Source organism: Triticum urartu, chromosome 3, assembly GCF_003073215.2.
Source record: "Triticum urartu cultivar G1812 chromosome 3, Tu2.1, whole genome shotgun sequence".
Classification (NCBI taxonomy): domain Eukaryota; kingdom Viridiplantae; phylum Streptophyta; class Magnoliopsida; order Poales; family Poaceae; genus Triticum; species Triticum urartu.
The window spans coordinates 555,443,340-555,469,673 of record NC_053024.1 but is presented as its reverse complement, the minus strand read 5'-3'; the positions used below and the strand labels follow the sequence as shown (position 1 = coordinate 555,469,673).

Genomic DNA, 26,334 nt, shown 5'->3' with positions numbered 1-26,334 from the left:
CAAAGTGAAGTAGATCGCTACAAAAGAAATTTCTATAGTTTTAGGCCCTACAAACCGAAAGAACTCCTACATGAAAAATCACGAGGAATGAAGTCCTACAAATTTCTTATGAAATTACTTAACCAAAAAACTGGAAAAATGAAAACAACACTATCATAGTATTTATATCTATATACCAATATGAAAAAGCTCGAAGGGCTAGATTCAACTAATCCCATTCATCCAACCATGTCAATCAGACGATCTAGACTGCTCCAAAAACAAACACTCAATATATTTAGAATGCAATTAATATCATACCAAATATTAATATAGGTGCAAATATTTTTTCTAAAATAAGCACAAACATACATATTATATGTTCATAGAATAAAGGCTCGGAAAACCGTCCACTGGTCTATACTACTGGCTTAGAGTTTGAGATACAACGACCACTCCTAGACCTTCACCTAAGCAAATCTTGGAAGAAACATGAGATGTCTCCATGAAATAATCCTGCAACTTGCCAAGTCTTCCCCTTCTCCATAATCCTTCCCAAGACAACTTCAACGGATGGGGGAGATGCATTGCCGAATACGATTTGCATTGCGGTGTTTCACATTTTCCAACTCAAACAGCAACACAAAAGAGTACGTAGGTCTTTCCTTGAAGCGGTGATCATAATGAAACACACCCATGTAGAAGACGATCTGTCTCTAGAGTGGACCATTTCGTGTGTCTCTGGGCAGTCACAGCTGGGTGCCAAACGACACGTGCAAAGACGCAGACTACTAGCAAATGATCGATGATTTTTGACATTTGAAATAGAGAGGGCACATGTCTTGATGCGGTAATCCACGTCGGGGCATCCTGTCAGAAATCCAACAGTGGTTCTTGTAGGCCAACCAAGCAAATAACCTACATCATAACACACTTAATAGTCCCAGACGATCTTGGCCGCCACGTCATGCTCTCGACCAAAAAAAATGGCTCGCATAAACAAATCTGACTGGAGAAATCACTCGGCCTCCCAAGCCCAGCGCTAATCACATAATTAACATATAATTAATATTCTATCTAATATTTTTTAGGATATTCTATATCTTTTTTAGGATATTCTATCTAATATCAAGATGCAATTAATATTCTGCCAAATATCAATATGCATAGCACGGTGGTATGTTTTTCTTTTTTCAGAACACGTCTCCTCGTATCTTAAAAAAAAACACGTCTCCTGGAGACGGAGTACCCTGTCCTGGCACTGGCAGTCCTATCTCCCTCCTCCCGGGCTCCCCCTCGTCTCTCGGGCCCGTCCCCAAACTCGAACATGATGCAGCCGATGCGGCTGCGGCTGCGGCGCCAAGGCCGCGCCTCCCCCCTCCTCTGCCTCTCCGCCGCCATCCTCGCGGCCGCTCTGCTCCCTGGCGCCGCCGTCGCAGACGGCGTCACGCCTTCCGAGGCGCGCCTGCTTCGCGACGAGGTACCCCGCCCCTCCCTCAGATCCGCCGCTCCTAGCCGCAGCCCGTCCTAGCTTAGTATAGCTAGTTCCGTGATTCCATTACAGTTCGGCTCCCTGCGGCTTGCTGAACGGTGTCGTTTGCTTCAGTTCGATTGCTAGCTGGTTTGGTAATCTGGTGTTAGGCTCCCCGGATTGATCACTTGGTTTGGTTAATTAAATTTTTAGATTCATGGCTTTTGCCGCATCCCACAGTTTCTTCCTGGAAAAATTGTTAGATTCCTGGCTTCCGTCGCACCCACTGTTTGTTCCAGGAGAACGTGTGTTGTAGGAATCAACTTTCAAGAGTTCACTACCTGGGGCGGAGTAAACCACATGAAACCACCACATTTGGGAGATGTATCATATAACCATCACTTTCGGTCTTTTCATGCCTGATGTGAGATGCCATAAGGCACTGTTAGTGTTCCTGTCAGCGCACATTTTTTTGGATTCATGGGTATTGCTGGCACCTTTAGTGAAAGATCCATACACCCCCCCCCCCCCCCCCCCCCCCCCCCCCCTCCCCCCACTCAAGATCATTGTTCGATTGTGAGCATGTCTGCTATTTAAGCCTACTAGCAAACGTGCCCGTGCAATGCACCGGGAGATATAAATTGGCGCGTCTTTCAAAATGTCCATCAGCGCAGCATGACAACATTCGAACGGCGCCACCAAAACGTCCATCAGCACAACACGACAACATCCGAATGGTGACACCCGACGCTAGCTGGAGCGTGCACGCCGAGGTCTAGCAGAAATGTATATTGACGACGCATATATTAATTGCATGTCCACTGAGACCTTCCCACAATGTTGTGGCCATTATCAGGTCTTTATCTTTTTTTATTGGCATGTGCAACCACGTATCACAATTTGTGGAGCTAATTTCTTCATCGGGTCTTTTTATTTTTATTGGCACGTGCAGCCACACATCACAATTTGTGGAGTTAATTTCTTCATCTGGTGTTTTTATTGGCAATGTGCAGCCACACATTACAATTTTGGAGTTAATTTCTCCATCAGGTCTTTCTTTCTTTTCTATTTCACCATCGGGTCTTTATTTCTTTTCTTTCATTGGCCTATGCAGCCACGCATCACAATTTGTGGACTTCATTGGGCATCACAATTTGTGGAGTTAATTTCTCCATCGGGTCTTTCTTTCTTTCCTTTTCCTTTGTTCCTAGAATAAATGAGCCACACTTTACCCTCTTATCTAGGTGGCTTGCTGATGTTGAGGTAACTCATCGATGTATATAAATTGGTGAAGTTTTGTGTACAGGAGCGAGGTGGTATTATTTAATTTTATAACGAACCAACTCTCTACCACGAGCATTAGCTGGCTCAGGTAGCTGCAGCGGTTAAGATAGGAAGCAAGTTCGTGAGTTCGAACCCCACCCGCAACGATTTTTTTGCTACTTCCGTGCTGTCCCAGCTACCAACTCGGTCGATGTGAAAACTGCGCGCGGCCCAGGGGCCAGCTGGGGATAGATCGACGTGCACGTATATGGCGAAGCAAGCGGACGAAACAAAAATAGAAAATGAAAGCGGACGAAACCAGTATGGCGGACAAATAAGTGTAAGAAAATTTGGTACCAAACCAAGAATATCACCTCCCTTTATTAGTAGGTATAGATATAGATATAGATATAGATATAGAGTTGAGTGAAAAAAAAGACCACAGCTCAGTTTTGGATTTGGCATTCCTGAGACACGCTGGCACATGTTATTAGTTATAAAGATTGTGTCATCAGAGGTACCGTTTGGGACTTGAAGCAACTGTCCCTACACCCTATCCCAATTACAAATTACAAAGGCACTCTTGTGAGCATGTCCGTTGAATTTTACTGGACGGGATCATTTTATGAATTTCACTGGACCACTCCATTTTCGGGCCTTCTGGTGCTTTTGAGGTTGCCTTGTTTTGAGAAAAAGACTTCACTTTCTTTTTTCCATTCCTTCTTAAATTTATCTTGTAATGAAGCATTTCTGGGGTAAGGCTCTGAATTTTTTGTGCCTTGTGCGAGGCACATTCTGATGATGTTCCCAATGGCAGGATATGGGGTATAATCCAAGTTATAGCTCATTTTTTACGAGTTGCAGCTTAGGCCAGTTCAGTTATCTGATTTATCCAGGATTCCAAGTATATGTCTTACTCTTGTACTCAACCAAGATAACATCGCGTATTTACTTGTTAACCGATCATGTTTTTAACAGTATCTTACCTTGGCCGGCAGTAGTGGCAATAGCTCAAGAGTCTCTAAATGGCACTAGTAAATGTCCACGTGCAATGCATGTTGATATTAGGAGAAAATTAATTGCACATTAATACTAATAGGTAGTATATAGTTAGGTGTTAATTGTGTGATTAGCAGTTTAGCACATGCGTTGATATTTGGTATAATATTATTTGTGCGCTAAACGTGTTGAAAGCTCACCATTGGAGCAATCTAGGTTGTTGGATTGACATGGTTTGATGGCTGTGATGAATTGGATCTGCCCGTTTGGGTGGTATAGATAAGAACAAGCTAGCATATTTTTTAATGCCCTGTATTGACCTAAACTTTGTTGAAATGCTAACAGACAGAAGTATATATTTTTATGCAGGTGAAAGATATGTTTTATCATGCATTTGATGGGTACATGCAACATGCTTTTCCACTTGATGAGTTGCGACCGTTGAGTTGTCAAGGGGAAGACTCCCTTGGTGGTTATGCACTTACTCTTGTAAGAACTAGCAAACTGGTTCCTCAGTATTTTTGCAAACATCTGTTACTTTAGTGGATTATCATTAATCACGAACAAACATTGTTGAACAGATCGATTCTTTGGATACTCTGGCTTTACTAGGTGATAAGGAGAGATTTGCTGCTGGTGTGGAGTGGGTTGGTAAGAACGTCCGCTTTGATATCGTAAGTAAACATGAGTGACATTTAGTGAATCTGGTTTCACTAATTACAGATCTAACGAAATGCATTTTATCCTTTGCTTGTTAGTTTCCGAGTTAAGAAAATGCATCCAGTAAATAGCAAAGAAAATGAAGTACTCTCATATCTTAATTTCTGCTGGGCAGCAAAATGATCAACTGCTTGCTGACCAAATTATTATTATCTCAATGAATTTGTTGATCTACTTCGCAAATGATGACATGAAGTAGCAATACCCTTTTTGGAGCCTTGCATTCTGATTATGTAAAACATATCAGTGTGCTGTGAAGTAGCATGCCCTTTTTGGGGCATTGCAATTTGATTATGAAAAACATACCATCTATTATGTAGGTACCCCATTAATTCGTTATATTTGACTGTTCTACTTCTACTTAGCGTACTTGTTTTTTCGTCTGAATTTCAGCGTGTACAAATCAGAATGTTTCTTCCTTATGGCATTTATGAGTCTGTTATTTAACACTTGATTGTTGTTTAGAACTCACGCCATTTGAGTAATCATGTTTCCTCTGTGCATGCAGAACAAAACTGTCTCAGTTTTTGAAACCAATATACGTATACTTGGGGGTCTGTTATCAGCTCACCTGATTGCCAGTGACTATGCCACTGTATGTCTGCTTGATCCTATCTCATCTTTGCTGTGACTGTTTATGTTCTTACCTATTTCCTGATAACATCACTTTTAGTATGACATGAAAAAGTATACACTTATAGATAGAAACTATAATATATACTTTAGTACAGCATAAAAATCTTACTGAAGCAGCAGCTGTGGTGCAAAACAAAGCTACTAACGTAAGACCATTTTTTTGAACTGAAATTTGCAAGACCATATTGATAATATGTATGCCTACTTTTGACACCAAACTGTAACTTATTACTTGGGAATAACCATGCGGAATATTTTAGTTTTAGTCCCTCTAGACCATCTGTATCCCAATTTCAACACTTCTGTTTTTTGTTTGAGATTATTTTGTAATATTGCAATGGCTGAATGTGATGCATTAAGTAATAGGCGTGGTCACGTGTCAGTTTTTTCTTTAGTTTGCCACGTTTCACTAAAAGCACCCCCATGTAATGAAGAAAATGTTTTCATTAAAAAGAAAAATAATCCACTGTAAAAAGAGGAGAAAGTGACCAAAGAACGCCTCATTACTACTAAACTCTGTTCACCTTATTTGTTCAACTATCAAGTGTGCAGAGTCAATACGATATGAAACCAGTAAAAATGTAAGAAGGTTAGGTAATGCTTCCACTTTAACTTTCTCAGTCTGAACTACAAAAGTGTGACCATAAATGGATACATATTTCTAAGTGGTGGAGCGCAAAGAAGCATGACAGTGTGTGAAACATGCCTTGTGGAGAAAGTATATATACAACTTTCTCTTGTCATCACATGCATGGCTTCAAGTGCTGCGATCTACCAATAAATATCTGCATCAGTTTGAATGACTGAAATTTTACTTAATGTATTTTATTTTGCAAAAAAAGCTGAACATAGATATGGGCATATGGCTCAAGTATTCCAGTATTAACTATTCATTGACAGGGTATGGAGATCGAGTCTTATGATGATCAGTTACTTCATTTGTCCGTTGACTTGGCCCAGAGGTTGTTACCTGCATTTGACACTCCTACAGGTTCACTACTTTGTCTATTTGTATCTTTTTGTAATGGAATATGTTATGTATCCCATCAGTACAGCAGACATTGGACTATTTTTCACCGGCCAGGGTGGTGGTACTAGACCTAATTACAAGGAAAATCATGTTCATTTTAACAATACACACTCACATACATGTGAAAACGCATGGACGGCACACTCATAATGCAAGCATGCACACACTTCACAAATTTATAAAAAGGAAAATATCTTATATGTGACTTGGCAACATGCTGGATTTGCCACTGGAGTTTGGCTGTTGTTGAACCGGTTTCACCGCATCACTGGTGTTTAATGCCACTTTCGATGGCCACAGGTAGAAACGTATACCAAATTGGTTTGGATAAGAAATTTCCCCTTGCATCTCTCGGTCACTCATTTATGATGGATTGAACAAAAAGGCTTTTCAAGTTTCTTAGTTCTTATTGTGTTCTGATTTCCTATTGTTTGCCTAACTAGTGCAATTTGTCTTGTAGGTATTCCATTTGGATCTGTTAATTTATTGTATGGAGTCGATGATGATGAAAGCAAGGCAAGCTTCTTTCTTCTTCCCTTTTGCTGGCTGTAAAGTTTTGCAAAGAGAAACGTCTCTAGAAACATGTTAATTACCAATAATGTTGAGATTTGCTGAGAGTTCCAAAATTCTTATGCATTTTGCTTCAGTAATTTTGGAATGGTTATTCTACTGATTTTGTAACCATTAAACATATTACCTCAGTGTCATCTAATCCTCTATATCACTTTTGAATTACCTCTACTCATGTTCAGTAATTTTTGACGATAAATACCATCACATATGTCCTGCTTAATCTCTCGTATTCATGCTTGTAACTAGCACGAGCAAGTTACCTGGCTATTAAGTGGACATGAACATACATTAGATTTGCTGTTGACATCTGGATGTTACTCCAGATAACATCGACGGCTGGTGGCGGCACTTTGACATTGGAGTTCGGTGTCTTGAGTCGGTTGACTAATAACACTGGTCAGTATTGGCAATATGAATCAGTGTTGTGCTTTGATCTTGTAGTATCGCTTTCTTATTGTTAGTGCATTATATCATTCTTTGTTAAATTTGCTACTCCCATCGCAGTTTTTGAGCAAGTTGCAAAAAATTCAGTGCGTGGGATATGGGCACGCAGGTCGAAACTCAACCTTGTCGGTGCCCATATAAATGTCTTTACTGGTGAATGGACACAAAAGGTATTAATTGTTATCCTCGTATGACAATTTTTGAGCCACCAAATGTATTTTTCTGCACTCTCTTGCCGTATAACACTTTGATGTACAAGAAGCTAGCTCATGGTATTTGTGTAGGCATGTACCACTGTCTGGGATAAATACCATGTCCCATGCTACTCACTATGTCTATTTATTAAATTGATATGACTGGTCATGCCAGTGGAGTGGAAACATGTTTGTTCTGCGTTGTATCGTCGCTTTTGCTTGTCTGGGGGCCGTGCTAACAATACCAACATAATTACTTCCAATTTTTTCCCTTTGCATTCTTAGTTTCTGAAGACGATTCACCATTACCATCATGCAGGATGCAGGAATCGGCACAAGCATCGACTCGTTCTACGAATATGTTCTGAAGGTGTCCAAAACTCTAAATAATGTAGAACATAGATATTATTTTTTTGGAAAAAAGTATTGTACAATCGAATGTAATAAGATAGGCGTGCCAGATATTTTTGAATAATCCTTGATACATGTTTATTCTATAGCTTGACCAAAACCCTGCTCATCATCTAGTTGGTTCTCTCTTAATCTATTTCTTGACTTCCCTACCATAGATTTTAACAGTTATTATTTTGTATCAACAGGCATATTTATTGTTCGGAGATGAAGAATACTTGTATGTATTTCAAGAGGCTTACAAGGCTGCCATGCACTACCTCCACCATGATCCTTGGTAAAAATGCTATTACTTTTTAAATCATATTCAACGCTGTTAAGCCCCAGTATCATGTCATTGTTTGAGGATATTTGGTTATTTTGCAAGGTTGTATTTTTTAAAGGTCAAAATTGGAATTTGATCTCTATAACATGATGAAACTGTAACGTACAACTACATAAGTTCAATCATGTTTTCTTGCTCAGCATATACGGTCAGATAGTTTATGTTTTCATGCTATTGTAAGTTTTTCAGCTGCTTCCTGTTGAATGTTCAAGTTTGATGTCTAATTTTCAAAATTCCATGTTAGGTATATTGAGGTAAATATGAATTCTGGTGCTACTGTTTGGCCACTATTCAATAGTCTGCAGGCATTCTGGCCAGGACTTCAGGTTTGGGTTCTTCATATAACAGAACATATACCAGCTCTGCAGCACATATTTTAGATAATTGCTTATGCTACTTAGATTTAAGGTTTTAGCTGGAGATGTAGATCCTGCCATTCGAACACATGCTGCCTTCTTTAGCGTCTGGAAAAAATATGGGTTCACTCCAGAAGGGTTTAATCTGGCTACATCCACTGTTCAGGTAATGGAATAACCGAATAAATTTTATGCGTTTATGGGTTAATAATTTTTGGTCCTCAATCTGGCCGGATACACCGCAAGCCTTGAACTTCAAATGGAATTATCAATTCTAAAAGACAAATATGGTCCTAGCAAAACTGCTGTAACGAGAGTATTTACCACTTTCTTATTCTCACCATTTGATATGTTCCAATGTTTCATAGAACGGACAAAGGAGCTACCCGCTGCGGCCTGAGTTGATTGAAAGCACATATTGGCTATTCAAGGCTACCAGAGATTATAGGTGTGTTTTCTTTGCAAGTAAGATATAGTTTGTTCTTGTGTAAACAGACCAATCTTTTAGAATCAAGTGCTCTTACCACTTAAAGGGACATATGAGACCTGAGTGAAGCTCTCCATGTATGATTCTTTTATGTGATGCTGATGTGGACAAAAGAAGTGTTCACCTTCGCTATTATTGATGGGAACCTGTTGATTTTTAGTTAAGTGCAAAACTATAACTTCGTTACCATGAAAAATTTGCAGGTACCTTGATGTTGGAAGGGATATACTAGCAAGCCTTCAATATGCTGCTAAATGTCCTTGCGGCTACTGCCACATTTCAGATGTGGAAACCCACAAGCAGGATGACCACATGGAGAGTTTTTTCCTTGCAGAAACGGCAAGTAATTTTATATCAAAATATGCAATATATTCTTTGCCAATAAAATGCTGGCATGATTTTTTTCGTGGACCAGCACCGCACATCACCTAGATCAGTTTGTTAGAAATGAGATTAGCATGTGTATGGGTAACTACTTAGTACTTCCTCCGTAAAGAAATATAAGAGCGTTTAGATCACTACTTTAGTGATCTAAACGCTCTTATATTTCTTCACCAGTTCTAAACATTTAGTCATTTTTCTTGTAGGGTATCTTAGTCTACTAACACGAGAGTGAACCATAAACTTTAAAACAATCTCTTCTCTGGACCCTAACATTTATGATTAGATCTGGCGAACTACGAAATATAATCATCTACTTTGTGTCTCCTAAAATTTATGTGCACATTATATTTCCTCGAGCCCTTCTCCCGAATCATAATATGTATGAATGCTTGACATGAATTAAAAAAACAGTCATTTCATGTCTGTACCAGTTAAATCTAACTACGAACACATTGCAGGTAAAATATCTCTGGCTTCTTTTTGATTTAGCTGTAGGCCCTGATAACATTGTTGAAAATGGGCCATATAAGTAAGTACGACTTCTGTGGAGTTATTGAGTTCAGTTGCTTATTCAGATGTAACATTCCAACTTACCATGTATCATTGACTCTGCAGATACATATTCAGCACAGAAGGCCATTTGTTACCTGCTACTCCCGAAATAACCTTGGTAGATGAGCATTGTCTTCATTTTGGAGACCGTGGCTACGGCAGTGGTGATGGTTCCAGTATACAGCAAAGTGCTAACTGTGCCCAGTTTGATGAAAGACGGACTGTTTCCAGTCAAAATTCATTGTCCAATGTTTTGTTCACAACAAGAGGTTACATCAAGGTATGCTCTACTGCATTTCTGATTAACTTTTCTTTAGGCACCTTCTCTGCCTTGCAGAAAGAAAATGGACGATAATGGAACATGTTGTTTAAATTGAATCTGCTTTAATGATATATTAACTGTTTGCATGGAGCATATTTAATTGTGTTATTAACTTTCCACTTGTTGTTACCGGTCCTTCACTAGGTGAGGAAAGATGAGATTGAACAGTGGAATGTATATTTTATCTGAGTAGTTTAGGAGTGGACTTCGAATGCCATGCATGGTTTCCGTGTCAATCTGATGTTGCGTTCGAGTGTTCAATATGTAAGAACTAAAGATGGACGGCCTTATTTTATGGTTTATTATGGTGCTTGTGCTATTGTACAGGAATACCACACTTACCAAGCGGATCTTTTAAGATCTTTTGTCACTTCGATCTAGTATATACGTTGGTTTGAAGTTGAAGGTGTGTTTTTCTTTTCTGACTGCGATACATCTTTTTGCTAGGGAGTTTGTCCAGGATTGAGTCATGCACAGAAACTTGGCATATCATACCATGGCGAAGAGGATAACACGCAGAATTCTAGAAGTCATGAGCACCCCGATGAATCTTATGTGGACCAATCCAGTGTCCAGATTCAATCGAGTTCTGTAATATTGATCTCTCATCCAGCCACAAGCCCACCTGATGAGCCTTTGAAAACCAGGTCAAGAGCTCAGCACCTTGAAAATATTGTGGTAACTGGCGATTCTGAGCCAATAGAAGTTACTGATGCTACTGGTGGCTCGTCCGAAGGAAACACTGAAATTTTTTCCGAGGTCACCTTAAGCATCTCTGAACAGATAGAAGTTACTGCTGAAGAGATTGTGACTCAGGACAATCATATTGAAGATAGTACCAGCTGACCATTAGAGTAGGCACCAGTTTTTACACCTAACCTGGAGCACCTTGAGAATCAACATTCATCAACAGATTTTGTTGTAGATCAAAAAGTTAATATTCTGTTGCAGCGAACCGATACATGTTCTGTTATATGGGTTTGATCAAATAGCTGATGTAAAGTTATGTACACTAGAAGCAAAGGAACTATATGGCCAAAATGGCACATACCATCACAGATCAGCAATTTTACTGAGAACTTGGACCTATCTGTGCGTGCGTGAAATTTTCCTTGGATGTTTTTATTATTCATCCAAGTCGCGAGACACAGTCTTCAAGGCGGGGCGAGCAAACCATCTGACGGCGAAACATCTCAGAATGGAAACGCTTAGATACAAATATCCATCTCTGGAATTACATTACACCGATCATGGCGATGCTCGCGAGCGGATTACATGAGACGACGAGGAAACTATGTGTAGCTTAGAGCGAGAGGCCGCCGGACTCCTCGTCCTCGTCGAGGCCGGAGGTGTATACGGTGTAGAGCGACCAGATGAGGCCGAAGACGCCCAGGAGGATCCACCCCAGCAGGTTGTTGCTCAGCCCCAGGCTCAGCCCGGTGCCCTCCGTCGACATCCGCTCGTCGACCAGCGCCAGCGCCGGCCCCGCGGACGCGGTCACCGCGCCCGCCGCGGCGAGCAGGGACGCGCCAGCCCCGCGGACGGCGGCGGCAGGGGTCGCCTCCTTGGCGTCCTTGGAGTAGCTGCACCTCACCCTCTCGCTCCTCGTCCTCAGCTGGGGCAGACCTGCACGGTTAATCGGCTCAGCTCAGCTCAGGCTTGGGCTGCGAACGCTGCACATGGAACACACACACGCGCAGCGGCACGTAGCGCTACGTACCTAGGGCCTGCGGCCTGGCGATGGCGGCACGGGCGACGACGGTGGTCGCCGCGGCGGCGCTGATGGTGGCCATTTGGTTGTTGTGCTTGCGCTGCTTGCCGCCGGCCTGCTGGTGCTGGAGAGTGTGGCTTGCTCGGGTCTTGCTTGGCTAGCGTGTGCTGGTCCGCACGGTGTATCCTTAATAAGGCGACGTGTGAAAATATCGACAATAAGCGGGGCCGCGGATCGCTTGGCACCACCAGGATTGGGTGAGGCGGGAGATTGGCTATCCTGTCGTGGCCAATCAGAGCTTGCCGCGTGGACCCGCAGATTCTCCGGTGGAAATAAGTGGACGTCTGCACAGCGACTCTAGTTTGGCTGAGTGGTACTGGTATTTCGAGAGGAGAAATCGCATGTTGTAGGAATTTTTGCCATATTGATTAATTAATCGCATGCTGTCCCGATGCTAATTCTCTAGCCCGGCTATGGGAAGTTTTGGCCCCACTTGTTTCATTTCGACCTATTATATAAAACCTACATACACAGTATTTTCCTATGCATGCCATAATCCAGCTTATGGGCTACCCAACTTGCTCAACTTCTTTTAGACGGTCATTGAACTCTTAAACTACGGGCCTGTTTGGTTTGGCTAATTTTGTCATAGTTTGCCACTCAAATTTTGCTAAACTTGTCTAACTTTAGGTTCACAAACTCTTAGCAACACTTCAGATTGCCTAAGAAAATATTGTCACATTTTTGTGCGTATGGCATGCCGAGTTTACTTTTTCACAAAAGGAATCTTGTCTACGGTGTGGCTTGAACCAAACATCCGTTCAATTTGATCAAACATATCTAACATCGGTCGAATGAACACCATATATTGCATTGATATGCAAAAAGTAACTTTGGACCATAGGCATACTGTGTCCTTTTTTTTTCAAAGTTCAAAGAAATGGATTTTTATAGCTAAAAAAATTCTGAAATTCTTCGTACATGCACACATAGAAGGGTAATATATGTGTATGAATTTTCATCAAAATTTGCGCTTGTATGTGAGAGGTAGAAAATACAAATAAATGCAAAAATCATCTTGTTTTTTGTTACCGGGTCTTTGTCTTTTTTGCAGGGTATAATATAGCATAATTGTGAAACAAAATTTGAATGTCACTTAGAGCACATGCATAAATTTTGAGTGTGAAAACAATCAATTCTTTTTTAAACCTTTAAGTGCCAGTTTCTAGCCTTTAATAAAACATGCTCAGTGGCCACCGTGCTTCAAAAGTCCTCTTTGGTTGCTATGTACGTCTTCAAGCAACTTTTATTTAGATGGCGCTTCTATGGGCCGCACAATTTTTATTTTGATTTTTCAAGTTATTTATTTTTATTTTCATATTATTTTACCATTCAAAAAAATAATGTAAGAAAAATTACAATTGCCATAACTGAAGAAACTGTTAGTGTGTTTTAAAACTGTTCAACATGTTTTTGGAGGATGTTTCACGTGTACTAAAAAATTATAGCGTGTTTTTGAAAAAAATGTTCGTCTTGCATTAAACAATTGGAAATTTGTATTAAAAAGAGTTCAATTTGTATTAAGAATCATTCTATAGCATTTTGAATATTTGTATTAAATTTTTTAACACAATACTTTTTAATGCATGCTGAATACTCCATAATAATTAGGTATTTTAATTTGTTAACAATAGAAATACAATAAAGATAAACAATAGTGTGTGTGCCTTGTGGTCCAGAATCATATATTTAGACAACAATTTCTAATATAGGTTAAACTATTTCAATCCCCATAAATTGTTGAAAAAAATTCATGTCTAGCTCTTCAAAGTACGTGCAACAAAACTACACATGATCTTTTAAAAAACCCGATAGATAACACATTAGGAAATTTGCAGAGCGATATGTGGAAAGCGTCTACAAAGCTTTCTATCTAAGAGGTGAACGCATGGCATATTTTGGCCAAGTGGGCAGACCGAGTCGTAGTTGATCAGGAAGTGTCAGGTTCGAAACCCCTACATTATGAATTTTTCATGTTATTTCTCACCACCATACACTGTGTTTGAGGTCTTTTTTCATGAGGGGGGTTTCCGCTAAAAAAATCCTCACGCACGGAGTACCCAACACTGTCCCTGCTCTCAGCAACTGACAGGTGGGTCACTGCCATGCTGGCATGCCACGCGGGTTAGATGTACGGGCGGATATAGAAGGAGGCACCCTATTTGCACGGCCGGGCAAGTTCAAACACTTATTTTATGTATTTTACAACTTTAAACATCAAACCGAACATGCAGGACAAGTTGAGTCACCTTCAATGTATTTAACTTTAATCGGAGCGCATAGACATTCCATATAGAGCATGTAAACCATGCGCATGCGATCGAAAGAAACCATCCCGCTGTTCTGTGCAGGCTGCAGCTTCCGGGATACTACTGGCCATCTCTCCCAGAACCGCATTACGGCCAGCAATCAACGCACGCATCGTGCGTATACACCGCACGCCGAAACAAAAGGAGGGCCAAGTAGAAGTTTTCAATCCTTCTATCTGAATCTGACCATCGATCGGTGCTTTCTGTTCTGATGTTGCCTCGGAGCAGAGGACACCGAGCTCCTTCCATCGTACGTATATGCATGGCATACAGACTACGCGCGGGTACTGTACGGCCGTCTTTCTAAATGAAAAACAGGTACACCGTAGACCGTACACACCATGCAGACGCAGACACGCAGTGCTGCAGTGAGAAGCCGTGCTGCTTCTGCTTTCACTTTTCAGCCAGCCAGCCAGCCTTCAAACAGTGTGCCCGGTCAAACCAAACCACCCGCGGGCGTGACGACCTTTCTTCTCCTCCTCGGTCTTTTTTTTGTCGTGCCGCCACACCTGGACGCCCGCGTATACAAGCGCAGACACGCGCGCGATCGCGGCACCACCAACAGCGGCAACATCGGCATGCGTGCAAGCATAGCCTCGGCATTCAGAGCACCCAGAGGCCACCGGGAGAACTTGGTCCTTGAGCCATGGACGAGTGGTTCTTCTCCGTCGACCGGGACGACGACGACGGCCTGATGAGCCTGATGGGCCTCCTCTCGCCCCCGCCCGCGGTGGCGCACCAGGGCAGCGCCTTCGCGCCGTACCAGCGGCGTAGTACGGCGACGTCGTCGCTGGCGTCCCCGGGCCGGCGGCAGCGCGCGCGGGGCAGAGCCAACGTCCACCGGAGCATGCACGAGTACCTGAGGCCGAGGCGCATCAATGGCCTTGAGTCGTCTCCCCAGGGGACATCTTCTGGAGCACGAGCGGCGCCGCCAGCGAAGGAGCCGATCGAGCCGCAGGTGCCGCGCAGCTCGGCGTTCCGGCACATCATGCGGGAGCGGCTGCGGCGGGAGCGCCTCAGCCAGGGCTACGCCGACATCCGCGCCCTCCTGCCCCCGGGACGGGCACCAAACGTACGTACGTTGATCACATCAATTGGTCGCTGAACTGCAAACGCAAGTGAAGTGACACGAGCATTTCTCTTCTGCACGTTCGTATGCAGGGTGCCAAGAACTTCGTCCTCGCCGCGGCGGTCGACTACATCAGGGAGCTGGAGGGGAGGAAGGGCCGGCTTGGCGCGCGGAATGCAGAGCTGGTGAGATCGTCAGAATCAGACGGCGCGTCCCGCGGCGGTGTGGTGGTCAAGGTGCGCAGCGAGGGCGTGTGTTCTTCTATGGCTGGCGTGCTTGAGGCGGTGCTCCGGCGGCTCAAAGCCATGCAGGAGCTGCGGGTGACGGCGATCCGGTCGTGGTGCTGCGACGGCGCCATGTGCATGGACGTCGCGGTCGCGGTGGAGTCAACGGTACGTGCGCCGGAAAGCCTAATCCGACTTTAGTTCTTTCGACGAATTGCTCTCCATCAGTGCCCGAGTTAACGGGGTAGGAGTAGGAAGAGGCTGTTTGTTTCTAGAGACTTATTGGTTTATGGACTTAAATAAGTCTTTATAAAGAATTTAAAGTGGACATTTGAGATTTATCAAATAAGATTCTTAAGGAGGGACTTATAAGGACTTATAGTTGTAATATGGTTTTATTGAGACTTATAAGTCTCAGGAACCAAACAGATAGGGACTTGAGACTTATAAGTTGGGACTAAAAAAAAGTCCTAGGATTTATGAACCAAACAGGGCCATAGTCGCAGGTTGACTGCTTCTTCGGTCAGAATGAGTCAACATGGTTCGATTCAGTATCATGCGAAATTTAATTATATACTACTCTACTTGCTAAACTCCGTTTATCTCGTGCTCGTGTAGGTATCTTCGTTTGAGGTGGACATGCGAATAACAAATGCCTTGATAGAGCTTGAGGAAATCAAACCCGGCCGCTTGAAGGATCCAGTGAAGCGTAGCTCCAATTTTAGTTTTCAAGTTGTGAGTTGATGCAGTAAGAAATATATTCGCAAAAAAAAGAAGAAAAGATGTAGCATCCTTTAATTCACAATATGCTCCCTATGATGTGAAGCTCTCACAATCAATTGAGGTGTACAACTTGAGATTTTGCCCCACGATTTTAACTTGGTCATCGTCTCAGTGGGTCCCTTTGGTCACTGCATGAGATTTCATTGGTCATTGCATGAGATTTCATTCTGGTCATTGCATGAGATTCGACTAGACGGGGCGTTCGGCCTAGCTGAACTGATTGGTTCGGTTCTTCAAGTAATATAGAAAGTTGGCTCATTCATATATGTGATGACTAGTTGGTTACTCCACAAATGCAAAATGTATTGTCTTTTGCACCAAGACCGAGGCAAAATGCAAAATGTATTGTTTTTAGGCTTCATCAGCCATCGGGCTTTTATGTGTTCGGGCCGGGCTTGGGCCTAAAAACCAGGCCTGATGGCTGGGCCGGGTCGGGCTTGGGCCTAGGTTTTTTGACTCGGGCTTGGCTAGGCCCGACCCGAAGCCCGGACCGACCCGAGTTTTGGCCAGTGTAACGCCCCGAGACCGATGTGCCAGGTGTCCTCCAGTTATTCACTGTTGTTGCCTTGTCATTGCTTGCGTGTCATGCATTGCATATCATGTCATCATGTGCATTTCATTTGCATACGTGTTTGTCTCATGCATCCGAGCATTTTCCCCGTTGTCCGTTTTGCATTCCGGCGTTCCGTTCTCCTCCGGTGGTCATTTCTACCTTTCTTTCATGTGTGGGGATTAAACATTTTTGGATTGGACCGAGACTTGTCTTGCGGCCTTGGTTTACTACCGGTAGACCGCCTGCCAAGTTTCGTACCATTTGGACTTCGTTTGATACTCCAACGGTTAACCGAGGGATCGAAAAGGCCTCGTGTGTGTTGCAGCCCAACACCCTTCCAAAGTGGCCCAAAACCCACCTAAACCTCCTCCATCATCTCGATCGTTCGATCACGATCGCATGGCCGAAAACCGCACCTCATTTGGACTCTCCTAGCTCCCTCTACCTATAAATATGTGCTCCCCTCCCGAAATTCGCGGATGAACCCTAGCCTTCCCCTTCCTCGCGCCGCCGGACATGTCCGTCCGCGCCGGACGCGTCCGCCGGCCACCTCACTCCGCCCAATGGCAGCGTGCCACGTCACTCCGCCGCCACAGCCAGCCACTCCCCTCGCGCCACCTCAGCCCCGCCTCCTTTCTCTCTCCTCCCCGCCTCCCGCGGCCCGCCGGACCCGAGGCAGGCCCGCCCGGGCCCGGATCTGCGCGCGCCTGCCCCGCCGCCTGGGGGCGCCCGCGCCGCCACCGGACCGTTCCAGCCCCGCCGCATCTTCGCCGTGCCTCCGCTCGACGCCGCGCGCCTCGCCGGCCGCGAGCTCCGGCCACCGCGAGCCGGCCGCCTCCGTCCGTCGTCCGCCGCCCAACCTCGCCGCGGGGGCCGCCAGCGCCGCCACCAGCTCCGGCCGACGACCTCGGCCTCCTCCTCCTCGACCTCGAGCCGGCCACCGCCTCCCCTGCTCTCCGGCGTTAACTCCGGCGCAGGCCCGGCCCTGCCTCGATCTGCGTGCACCCAGGTCAAAACCCTAGATCTGTCTCGGAGTGGTAATTTTCGCTAAGTCCCCGAGTTTTCCATGTTTCAAATGCCCTTGTTCATCATGTCGTATCTCTGTATCCGTAGCTCTGTTTTGAGCGTGTAGCATATCGAAATGTTCGTCTCAGAGAGCACACCATTTCATCTCATTGCATCATTTTCTTTTGAGTTCATCTTGATGCCCGAAATGCTGTTGGAAGAGAGCTATTTGAGTTAGTTGTCAGATCTGCTGCTCCAATTAGATATTTGTCATTTTTGCCATGATTTATGTGTGCATGATATGCCCCTGAGCTCTACATGTGTTTTGTTATATGCTTTTCCATCTTTCCAGAGGTGCAACCCATGTATTTTTTGTGATGTGTGTGGTGACTAGCACAAGCTTGCAAAGTGGTGCATTCGTTAATGCTGATTTCAGGGACTTAGCAATTCCACTAAGTCCTTGATCTGTTTATTTCAATATGCCATATGTTCATATTGTTTCCTAGTGATTCGTGCCTCTTTTGAGGATGATCAGTAAAGATGTTTTGTTAATCTTGTAGTGCTCTATCCATCCATGTCTTTGTTTGCAATTATCGAGTACCCTAGCTTGAGTCAATCGAGCTCTACTTTTGCTATTTCGTGAATCTGGGCAGATTGTCTACTTGTTAGCGATTTTGCCGAGGATGTTGTAGTTGATCCGTGCATGCTATGCTATTGTTATTGCCATGTTTAGCTTGTATGATGTGTATTCTTGATGGGTGTATACTTAGATTGTCATGCCTTACTTTGTAGTGAGTGCATCGAGCTCGTAAACATGCCTACTTGATATCTGATTTGCATGCTCTAGTTTTTCACCAAGTCTGTGATCTGATTATGTTTTTGCCATGTTCACATGCATGCAATTGTATTTTCTGATCCCTTTTGGCTCAAGGTCACTAAGGGACTTTTGTTAAGCTCTTTGAGTAGCTCCATGCCATGCTTTACTTTGCCATGTTCAGGCCCTGTAGCATATAGTTTTATTGCTCCAAAGTGTGCTACCTGATCTGAAATTCCAGGCTTGTGTTAATTTCACTAAGTCTGAGATCTGTTTACCAATTGCTCTTTTGCCATGCTTGTTTGAACCTGTTAATGGATGAATTGGCCGTAGCTCAGTGTTCATCTTTTGTTAAGCTTTATGAATGGATCCCTGCCATGTATTTTGTTGCCATGTTTGAGTGCTGTAGCATGTTCAACTTGTTGCATTTAGATGGCTACTTGCTGTATATCGCAGACTGGTGCCATATTTGAATTGCTCGCCATTTCCAAACCGTAACTCCGATTCCGGTGATATTTATATCGTTTTCAAGCGATTTAATCTCACCTTTCCATTGGCACACTTGAATTTCCAAGTTGAGGCCAGGTTCAATCATTCCTTGTTAAATCATGCATATGCATCGCATACCGCATCCCGCATATCATACCATGTTCATGTGTTGGTTGTTTACTATGTTGTGTGCTTCTTTCCGGTGTTTGCTTCTTCGGGTTGGTTCCGGTAACGTCGCGTTTGTGAGGATCCGTTCGACTACGTCCGTTTGTCTTCTTCATGGACTCGTTCTTCTGCCTTGCGGGATTTCAGGCAAGATGATCATACCCTCGAAATCACTTCTATCTTTGCTTGCTAGATGCTCGCTCTTTTGCTATGCCTATGCTGCGATACCTACCACTTGCTTATCATGCCTCCCATATTGTTAAGCCAAGCCTCTAACCACCTTGTCCTAGCAAACCGTTGTTTGGCTATGTTATCGCTTTGCTCAGCCCCTCTTATAGCGTTGTTAGTTGCAGGTGAATATTGAAGTTTGTTCCTTGTTGGAACATGGAGATGTTGTTCCTTGTTGGAACATGTTTACTTGTTGGGATATCACAATATATCTTATTTAATTAATGCATCTATATACTTGGTAAAGGGTGGAAGGCTCGACCTTATGCCTGGTGTTTTGTTCCACTCTTGCCGCCCTAGTTTCCGTCATATCGGTGTTATGTTCCCGGATTTTGCGTTCCTTACGCGGTTGGGTTATAATGGGAACCCCTTGACAGTTCGCTTTGAATAAAACTCCTCCAGCAAGGCCCAACCTTGGTTTTACCATTCGCCACCTAGCCTTTTTCCCTTGGGTTAGGCCAGCCCAAGGGTCATCTTTATTTTAACCCCCCCGGGCCAGTGCTTGTCTAAGTGTTGGTCCGAAACAGAGCCACTTGCGGCGCCACCTCGGGGAAACCTGAGGGCTGGTTTTAGCTGTACGTAGTGTTCATCCGGTGTTGCCTTGAGAACGAGATATGTGCAGCTCCTATCAGGATGTCGGCGCATCGGGCGGTCTTGCTGGACTTGTTTTACCATTGTCGAGGATGTCTTGTAACCGGGATTCCGAGCCTGATCGGGTCTTCCCGCTAGAAGGAATATCCTTCGTTGACCGTGAGAGCTTGTGATGGGCTAAGTTGGGACACCCCTGCAGGGATATGATCTTTCGAAAGCCGTGCCTGCGGTTATGGGCAGATGGGAATTTGTTAACGCCCGGTTGTAGAAAACTTGAAGTTGATCTTAACTAAAATACATCAACCGTGTGTGTTACCGTGATGGTCTCTTTCCGGCGGAGTCCGGGAAGTGAACACGGTGTTGGAGTTATGCTTGACGTAGGTTGTTCTAGGATCACTTCTTGATCATAGTTTCTCGATCGTGCTTTGCCTTCTCTTCTCGCTCTCATTTGCATATGTTAGCCACCATATATGCTAGTAGCTTGCTGCAGCTCCACCTCATACCTTTACCTTACCCATAAGCTTAAATAGTCTTGATCGCGAGGGTGTGAGATTGCTGAGTCCCCGTGACTCACAGATACTTCCATAACCAACTTGCAGGTGCCGTTGAACCGTGCCGGTGATGCAACTGAGCTCAGGAGGAGCTTGATGAAGATCTTGTCCTTTGTGTTGTTTCGTTTCAGTCGATCAGTAGTGGAGCCCAGTTGGGGTCGATCGGGGACCTTGTCGCATTTGGGGTTCTTCTTTTATTTTGGTTCCATAGTCGGACCTTGATTATATTTGGATGTTGTAATGCTTTATCCATGTAATTGTGTGAAGTGGCGATTGTAAGCCAACTATGTATCTCTTTCCCTTATGTATTACATGGGTTGTGTGAAGATTACCTCACTTGCGACATTGCTTTCAATGCGGTTATGCCTCTAAGTCGTGCTTCGACACGTGGGAGATATAGCCACATCGAGGGCGTTACAGCCAGATATACTCTTGAGATTCGATGTTTGGTTGGTGGTCTCTGGGCTATGTGTTTTCGCTTTGATTTGATGGAATTTTGGGGTTATGCCTATTTGCCATGGTGTGCAGATGTTATAGTTCTTGCATTGGGAGTGGTGCCATCTGACTTTTTATTAGGGGCAATGTCTCACGATTTTGTCTATTGTTACGGAAAAAGGCTTTCGCCCCGCTTTATATATAAAGCACCGATCGACAAGCACCCAGTACGAACGCACGCCACCACAACACACGCACACACCCAAGGCAAGATACATAGGCGCTGAGTGCAACTATGATAACCCACAAGTATAGAGGATCAATTGTAGCCTCTTTCGATAAGTAAGAGTGTCGAACCCAACGATGAGCTAAAGGTAGAACAAATATTCCCTCATGTTCTATCGACCGCTGATACAACTCTACGCACGCTTAACGTTCGCTTTACCTAAAACAAGTATGAAACTAGAAGTACTTTGTAGGTGTAACAGGATAGGTTTGCAAGAATATAAAGAGCACGTAAATAAAAACCAAGGGCTGTTTTAGGTAAAGAAGCAATAAAGTTAGTATAGCGAGTGTGGAAAAGTGGTGGTAGGAGTTGCGAAATTGTCCCTAAGCAATTGACTACTTTACTAGACCGATAGCAAGTTTTATGTGAGAGAGGCCACTGCTAACATGTCATCCCTGACTTGAAATTCTATGCACTTATGATTGGAACTATTAGCAAGCATCTGCAACTACTAACGTTCATTAAGGTAAAACCCAACCATAACATTAGGATATATTGGTCCCCCTTCAATCCCATATGCATCTCTATGCTAGGTTGAAGCTTCTGTCACTCTTGCCCTCCAATACATAGTCCTATCAACATACAACTGACCCTATGGTGTGATCCACGCGTGCGCTCATATGATGGGCACCAAAGGACAGCAACATAACCACAAGCAAATTAAACCAATCATAGCAATTCACCAATTACCGATAGGACAACGAAAATCTACTCAGACATCATAGGATGGCAACACATCATTGAATAATAATATGAAGCATAAAGCACCATGTTCAAGTAGAGAGTACATCGGGTTGCGGGAGAGTGGACCGCTGTAGATAGATGGGGGAAGGTGATGAAGATGTTGGTGAAGATGACGGAGGTGTTGGTGTAGATCGCCGTCACACGATGATGGCCCCGGCGGCTTTCTAGTGCCACCGGGAGAGAGGGGGAGAGGGCCCCCCTTCTTCTTCTTCTTCTTCCTTGACCTTCTCCCTAGATGGGAGAAGGGTTTCCCCTCTGGTCCATGGCCTCCATGGTGGCGGAGGGGCGAGAGCCCCTCCGAGATTGGATCTGTCTCTCTGTCTCTCTCTGTTTAGGCGTTCCAGATTCTGGCCTTTCACCGTTTCTTAAATTCCCGGAGATCCGTAACTCCGATTGGGCTGAAATTTTATCATGATTTGTATCTGGATATTAGCTTTCTTGCGGCGAAAGAAGGGCACCAACTGCCTTACGGGGTGGCCACGAGGGCCCAGGGCGCGCCTGACCCCCTGGGGCGCCCCCTGCCTCGTGGCCCCCTCGGGCATCGTCTCGCGTTGATTCTTCTTCCCAAAAATCACATATATTCCAAAAAAATCTCCGTCAGTTTTTATCATGTTTGGACTCTGTTTGATATGGATTTTCTGCGAAACAAATAACATGCAACAAACAGGAACTGACACTCGGCACTGGATCAATATGTTAGTCCCAAAAATAGTATATAAAGTTGCCAAAAATATATGAAAGTTGTATAATATTGGCATGGAACAATAAAAAATTATTGATACGACGGAGACGTATCAGCATCCCCAAGCTTAATTCCTGCTCGTCCTCGAGTAGGTAAATGATAAAAAAGATAATTTTTGATGTGGAATGCTACCTAGCTTAATCTTGATCATGTAATCTAATCATGGCATGAATATTAAGACACGAGTGATTCAAAGCAATAGTCTGTCATTTGACATTAAGACAATAATACTTCAAGCATACTAATAAAGCAATCATGTCTTTTCAAAATAACATGGCCAAAGAAAGTTATCCCTACAAAATCATATGGTCTGGCTATGCTCCATCTTCACCACACAAAATATTCAAATCATGCACAACCCCGATGATAAGCCAAGCAATTGTTTCATACTTTTGACGTTCTCAAACCTTTTCAACTTTCACGCAATACATGAGTATGAGCCATGGATATAGCACTATAGGTGGAATAGAATATGATGGTGGAGGTTGTGTGTAGAAGACAAAAAGGAAGAAAGTCTCACATCGACGCGGCTAATCAATGGGCTATGGAGGTGCCCATCAACTGATGTCAATGTGGGTTGTAGGGATTGCCATGCAACGGATGCACTAAGAGCTATAAGTGTATGAAATCTCAAACTGAAAACTAAGTGGGTGTGCATCCAACTTGCTTGCTCATGAAGACCTAGGGCATTTGAGGAAGCCCATCGTTGGAATATACAAGCCAAGTTCTATAATGAAAATTCCCACTAGTATATAAAGTGATAACTCAAGAGACTCTCTATATGAAGAACATGGTGCTACTCTGAAGCACAAGTGTGGTAAAAGGATAGTAACATTGTCCCTTCTCTCTTTGCTCTCGTTTTTTAATTTTTTTTCTCTTTATTTATTTATTTTCTTTTTTAGGCTTATTTGGCCTCTCTCTCTTTTTGGGGGGCTTCTTTGGCCATTTTTATTTTGATAACCTCACATGGGACAATGTTCTAATAATGATGATGATCACATTTTTATTTACTTACAACTCGATACTAGAACAAAATATGACTCTATATGAATGCCTCCGGCGGTGTACCGGGATATGCAATGATCTACCATAGCAATGAAATAAAAAACGGGCAAGCCATGAAAACATCATGCTAGCTATCCTACGATCATGCAAAGTAATATGACAATAAATGCTCAAGTCATGTCTATGATGATGATGGAAGTTGCATGGCAATATATCTCGGAATGGCTATGGAAATGCCATGATAGGTAGGTATGTGGCTGTTTTGAGGAGGATATAAGGAGGTTTATGTGTGATAGAGCATATCATGTCACGGGGTTTGGATGCACCGGCGAAGTTTGCACCGACTCTCAAGGTGAGAAAGGGCAATGCCTGGTACCAAAGAGGCTAGCAATGATGGAAGGGTGAGAGTGCGTATGATCCATGGACTCAACATTAGTCATAAAGAACTCACATACTTATTGCAAAAATCTATTAGTCATTGAAACAAAGTACTATGCGCATACTCCTAGGGGGATAGATTGGTAGGAAAAGACCATCGCTCGTCCCCGACCACCACTCATAAGGAAGACAATCAATAAATACCTCATGCTCCAACTTCGTTACATAACGGTTCATCATACGTGCATGCTACGGGAATCACAAACTTCAACACAAGTATTTCTACAATCCACAACTACCCACTAGCATGACTCTAATATCACCATCTTTATATCGCAAAACTATTGCAAGGAATCAAACATATCATATTCAATGATCTACAAGTTTTTTTGTAGGATTTTATGACTAACCATGTGAATGACCAATTCCTGTCATCTCTCTAAATAGATATAAGTGAAGCAAGAGAATTTAGTTCTTTCTACAAAAGATATGCCCACACTCTAACAAATATAAGTGAAGCAAAAGAGCATTCTACAAATGGCAGTTTTCTATGTGAAGAGAAAGAGGCAATCCAAACTTCAAATGATATAAGTGAAGCACATGGAGCATTCTATAAAGCCATACTCAAAAGATATAAGTGAAGTGCAAAGAGAATTCTACAAATCAACCAAGGACTATCTCATACCAGCATGGTGCATAAAAGAAAAGTTAAAACTAAATGCAAAAGACGCTCCAAGATTTGCACATATCGCATGAACGAAACGAATCCAAAAACATACCGATACTTGTTGAAGAAAGATGGGATGCATTCCGGGGCATCCCCAAGCTTAGACGCTTGAGTCTCCTTGAATATTTACTTGGGGTGCCTTGGGCATACCCAATATTGAGCTCTTGCCTCTCCTCCTTATCCTCTTATCGAGACATACCCGATCTTCAAACACTTCATCCACACAAAACTCAACAGAAAACTCGGTAAGATCCGTTAGTATAATAAAGCAAATCACTACTCTAAGTACTTTTGCAAACCAATTCATATTTTTTTTGCATTGTAGGTACTGTAATATAACTTTTCATTGGCTTAATCCATTGATAGAAATCGATAGTTTCATCAAAACAAGCAAACTATGCATCAAAAAACAGAATTTGTCTTAAATAGGACAGTCTGTAGTAATCTGAACATTCACCATAATTCTGGTACTCCAAAAATTCTGAAACAATTAGGAAAAATAAACAATTTGTATAGAAGGACAGTGCAAAAAGTTTCAGAACCGTTTGACGTTTCAGTAAAAATGTAAAATCGCGCACTATAGCCAAAGTTTATGTTTTGCACCGCACAAACCAACAAGCAACGTAAACATCCTAAAGGCAAATCTTGGCACATTATTTTTATTTTTAAACTTTATAAAAGCACACAACAGAAACAAATGACTCTCTAAAACTTTCGGGTTGTCTCCCTGGCAGCGCTTTCTTTAAAGCCATTAAGCTAGGCATATAGTGCTCAAGTAATGGATCCACCCGGATCCCAAGGTATATCAAAGCCAATTTTAATTAACAATGATTTGTGATTTTGTAGTGAGCACAAAGTAACATATATCATGTAACAACGAAGTCTAACTCTCTTCCTATGCATCGGCATGTCATAAAAGAACAATTCATGCACACATAGTAAAGGCCAATGCATAGTATAAACAGTTTCTTGCAATTTTATCGTGTGGGAAACATAGAGAGGTGGAGATATAGTTCCTCTCTCATAATAATTGCAAGTAGGAGCAGCAAGCACATGCATATTATATCTATCAAAATCATCATGTGTAGTAGTAAAACGCAACCCATCAATATAATCCTTAATAAGGGCAAACTTCTCCAATATAGTGTAGTCGGGAGAATTCAAAAAGATAATAGGACTATCATGCGTGGGTGCAATAGCAATAATTTCATGTTTAACATAAGGAACTATAGCAAGTTCATCTCCATAAGCATAATTCATATTGGCATCTTGGCCACAAGCATAGCAAGTATCATCAAAAAGGGATATTTCAAAAGAAT

The 26,334-nt window shown here is 43.1% G+C and overlaps 3 protein-coding genes across 4 annotated transcripts; 2 read left to right on the top strand and 1 right to left on the bottom strand.

Moving 5' to 3' along the window:
* The first annotated feature begins 1,217 nt into the window (after positions 1–1,217).
* On the top strand, positions 1,218–11,233 carry LOC125544965 (alpha-mannosidase I MNS4). Of its 2 annotated transcripts, none has more exons than XM_048708779.1 (17): positions 1,218–1,459; positions 4,082–4,201; positions 4,294–4,386; positions 4,941–5,027; positions 5,969–6,059; positions 6,559–6,614; positions 6,995–7,067; positions 7,176–7,285; positions 7,629–7,679; positions 7,909–7,997; positions 8,290–8,371; positions 8,454–8,567; positions 8,770–8,849; positions 9,092–9,227; positions 9,731–9,801; positions 9,888–10,104; positions 10,594–11,233. In XM_048708779.1, exons 1-17 carry the CDS (start codon positions 1,307–1,309, stop codon positions 10,990–10,992), a joined length of 2,022 nt encoding a protein of 673 aa, XP_048564736.1. In that variant the 5' UTR covers positions 1,218–1,306; the 3' UTR covers positions 10,993–11,233. The 2 variants fall into 2 exon arrangements, with proteins under 2 accessions (XP_048564736.1, XP_048564735.1); XM_048708778.1 differs by lacking the exon at positions 10,594–11,233 and adding an exon at positions 10,291–10,545 and having other exon boundaries at positions 1,221–1,459.
* A 104-nt stretch (positions 11,234–11,337) lies between these two features.
* On the bottom strand, positions 11,338–12,077 carry LOC125544966 (photosystem II reaction center W protein, chloroplastic-like). The gene is made up of 2 exons (XM_048708780.1): positions 11,867–12,077; positions 11,338–11,772 (listed from the first exon to the last, which is right to left on the bottom strand). Exons 1-2 carry the CDS (start codon positions 11,937–11,939, stop codon positions 11,450–11,452), a joined length of 396 nt encoding a protein of 131 aa, XP_048564737.1. The 5' UTR covers positions 11,940–12,077; the 3' UTR covers positions 11,338–11,449.
* Positions 12,078–14,746: 2,669 nt separating this feature from the next.
* Positions 14,747–16,411, top strand: LOC125548691 (transcription factor BHLH148-like). Its single transcript, XM_048712245.1, has 3 exons — positions 14,747–15,298; positions 15,388–15,687; positions 16,138–16,411. The coding sequence occupies exons 1-3, from the start codon at positions 14,873–14,875 to the stop codon at positions 16,261–16,263; spliced, it is 852 nt and encodes a 283-aa protein (XP_048568202.1). The 5' UTR covers positions 14,747–14,872; the 3' UTR covers positions 16,264–16,411.
* The last annotated feature ends 9,923 nt before the right edge of the window (positions 16,412–26,334 follow it).

Excerpts from the sequence above, each read along its gene's own strand:
- LOC125544965 (XM_048708779.1), top strand. The coding sequence starts at position 1,307 with ATGATGCAGCCGATGCGGCTGCGGCTGCGGCGCCAAGGCCGCGCCTCC. Across the intron at positions 1,460-4,081 it reads CGCGCCTGCTTCGCGACGAG|GTGAAAGATATGTTTTATCA; the intron begins GTACCCCGCCCC and ends ATTTTTATGCAG. Across the intron at positions 8,850-9,091 it reads AAGGCTACCAGAGATTATAG|GTACCTTGATGTTGGAAGGG; the intron begins GTGTGTTTTCTT and ends AAAAATTTGCAG.
- LOC125544966 (XM_048708780.1), bottom strand. The coding sequence starts at position 11,939 with ATGGCCACCATCAGCGCCGCCGCGGCGACCACCGTCGTCGCCCGTGCC. Across the intron at positions 11,773-11,866 it reads CGCCAGGCCGCAGGCCCTAG|GTCTGCCCCAGCTGAGGACG; the intron begins GTACGTAGCGCT and ends TTAACCGTGCAG.
- LOC125548691 (XM_048712245.1), top strand. The coding sequence starts at position 14,873 with ATGGACGAGTGGTTCTTCTCCGTCGACCGGGACGACGACGACGGCCTG. Across the intron at positions 15,299-15,387 it reads CCCCGGGACGGGCACCAAAC|GGTGCCAAGAACTTCGTCCT; the intron begins GTACGTACGTTG and ends GTTCGTATGCAG. Across the intron at positions 15,688-16,137 it reads CGGTCGCGGTGGAGTCAACG|GTATCTTCGTTTGAGGTGGA; the intron begins GTACGTGCGCCG and ends GTGCTCGTGTAG.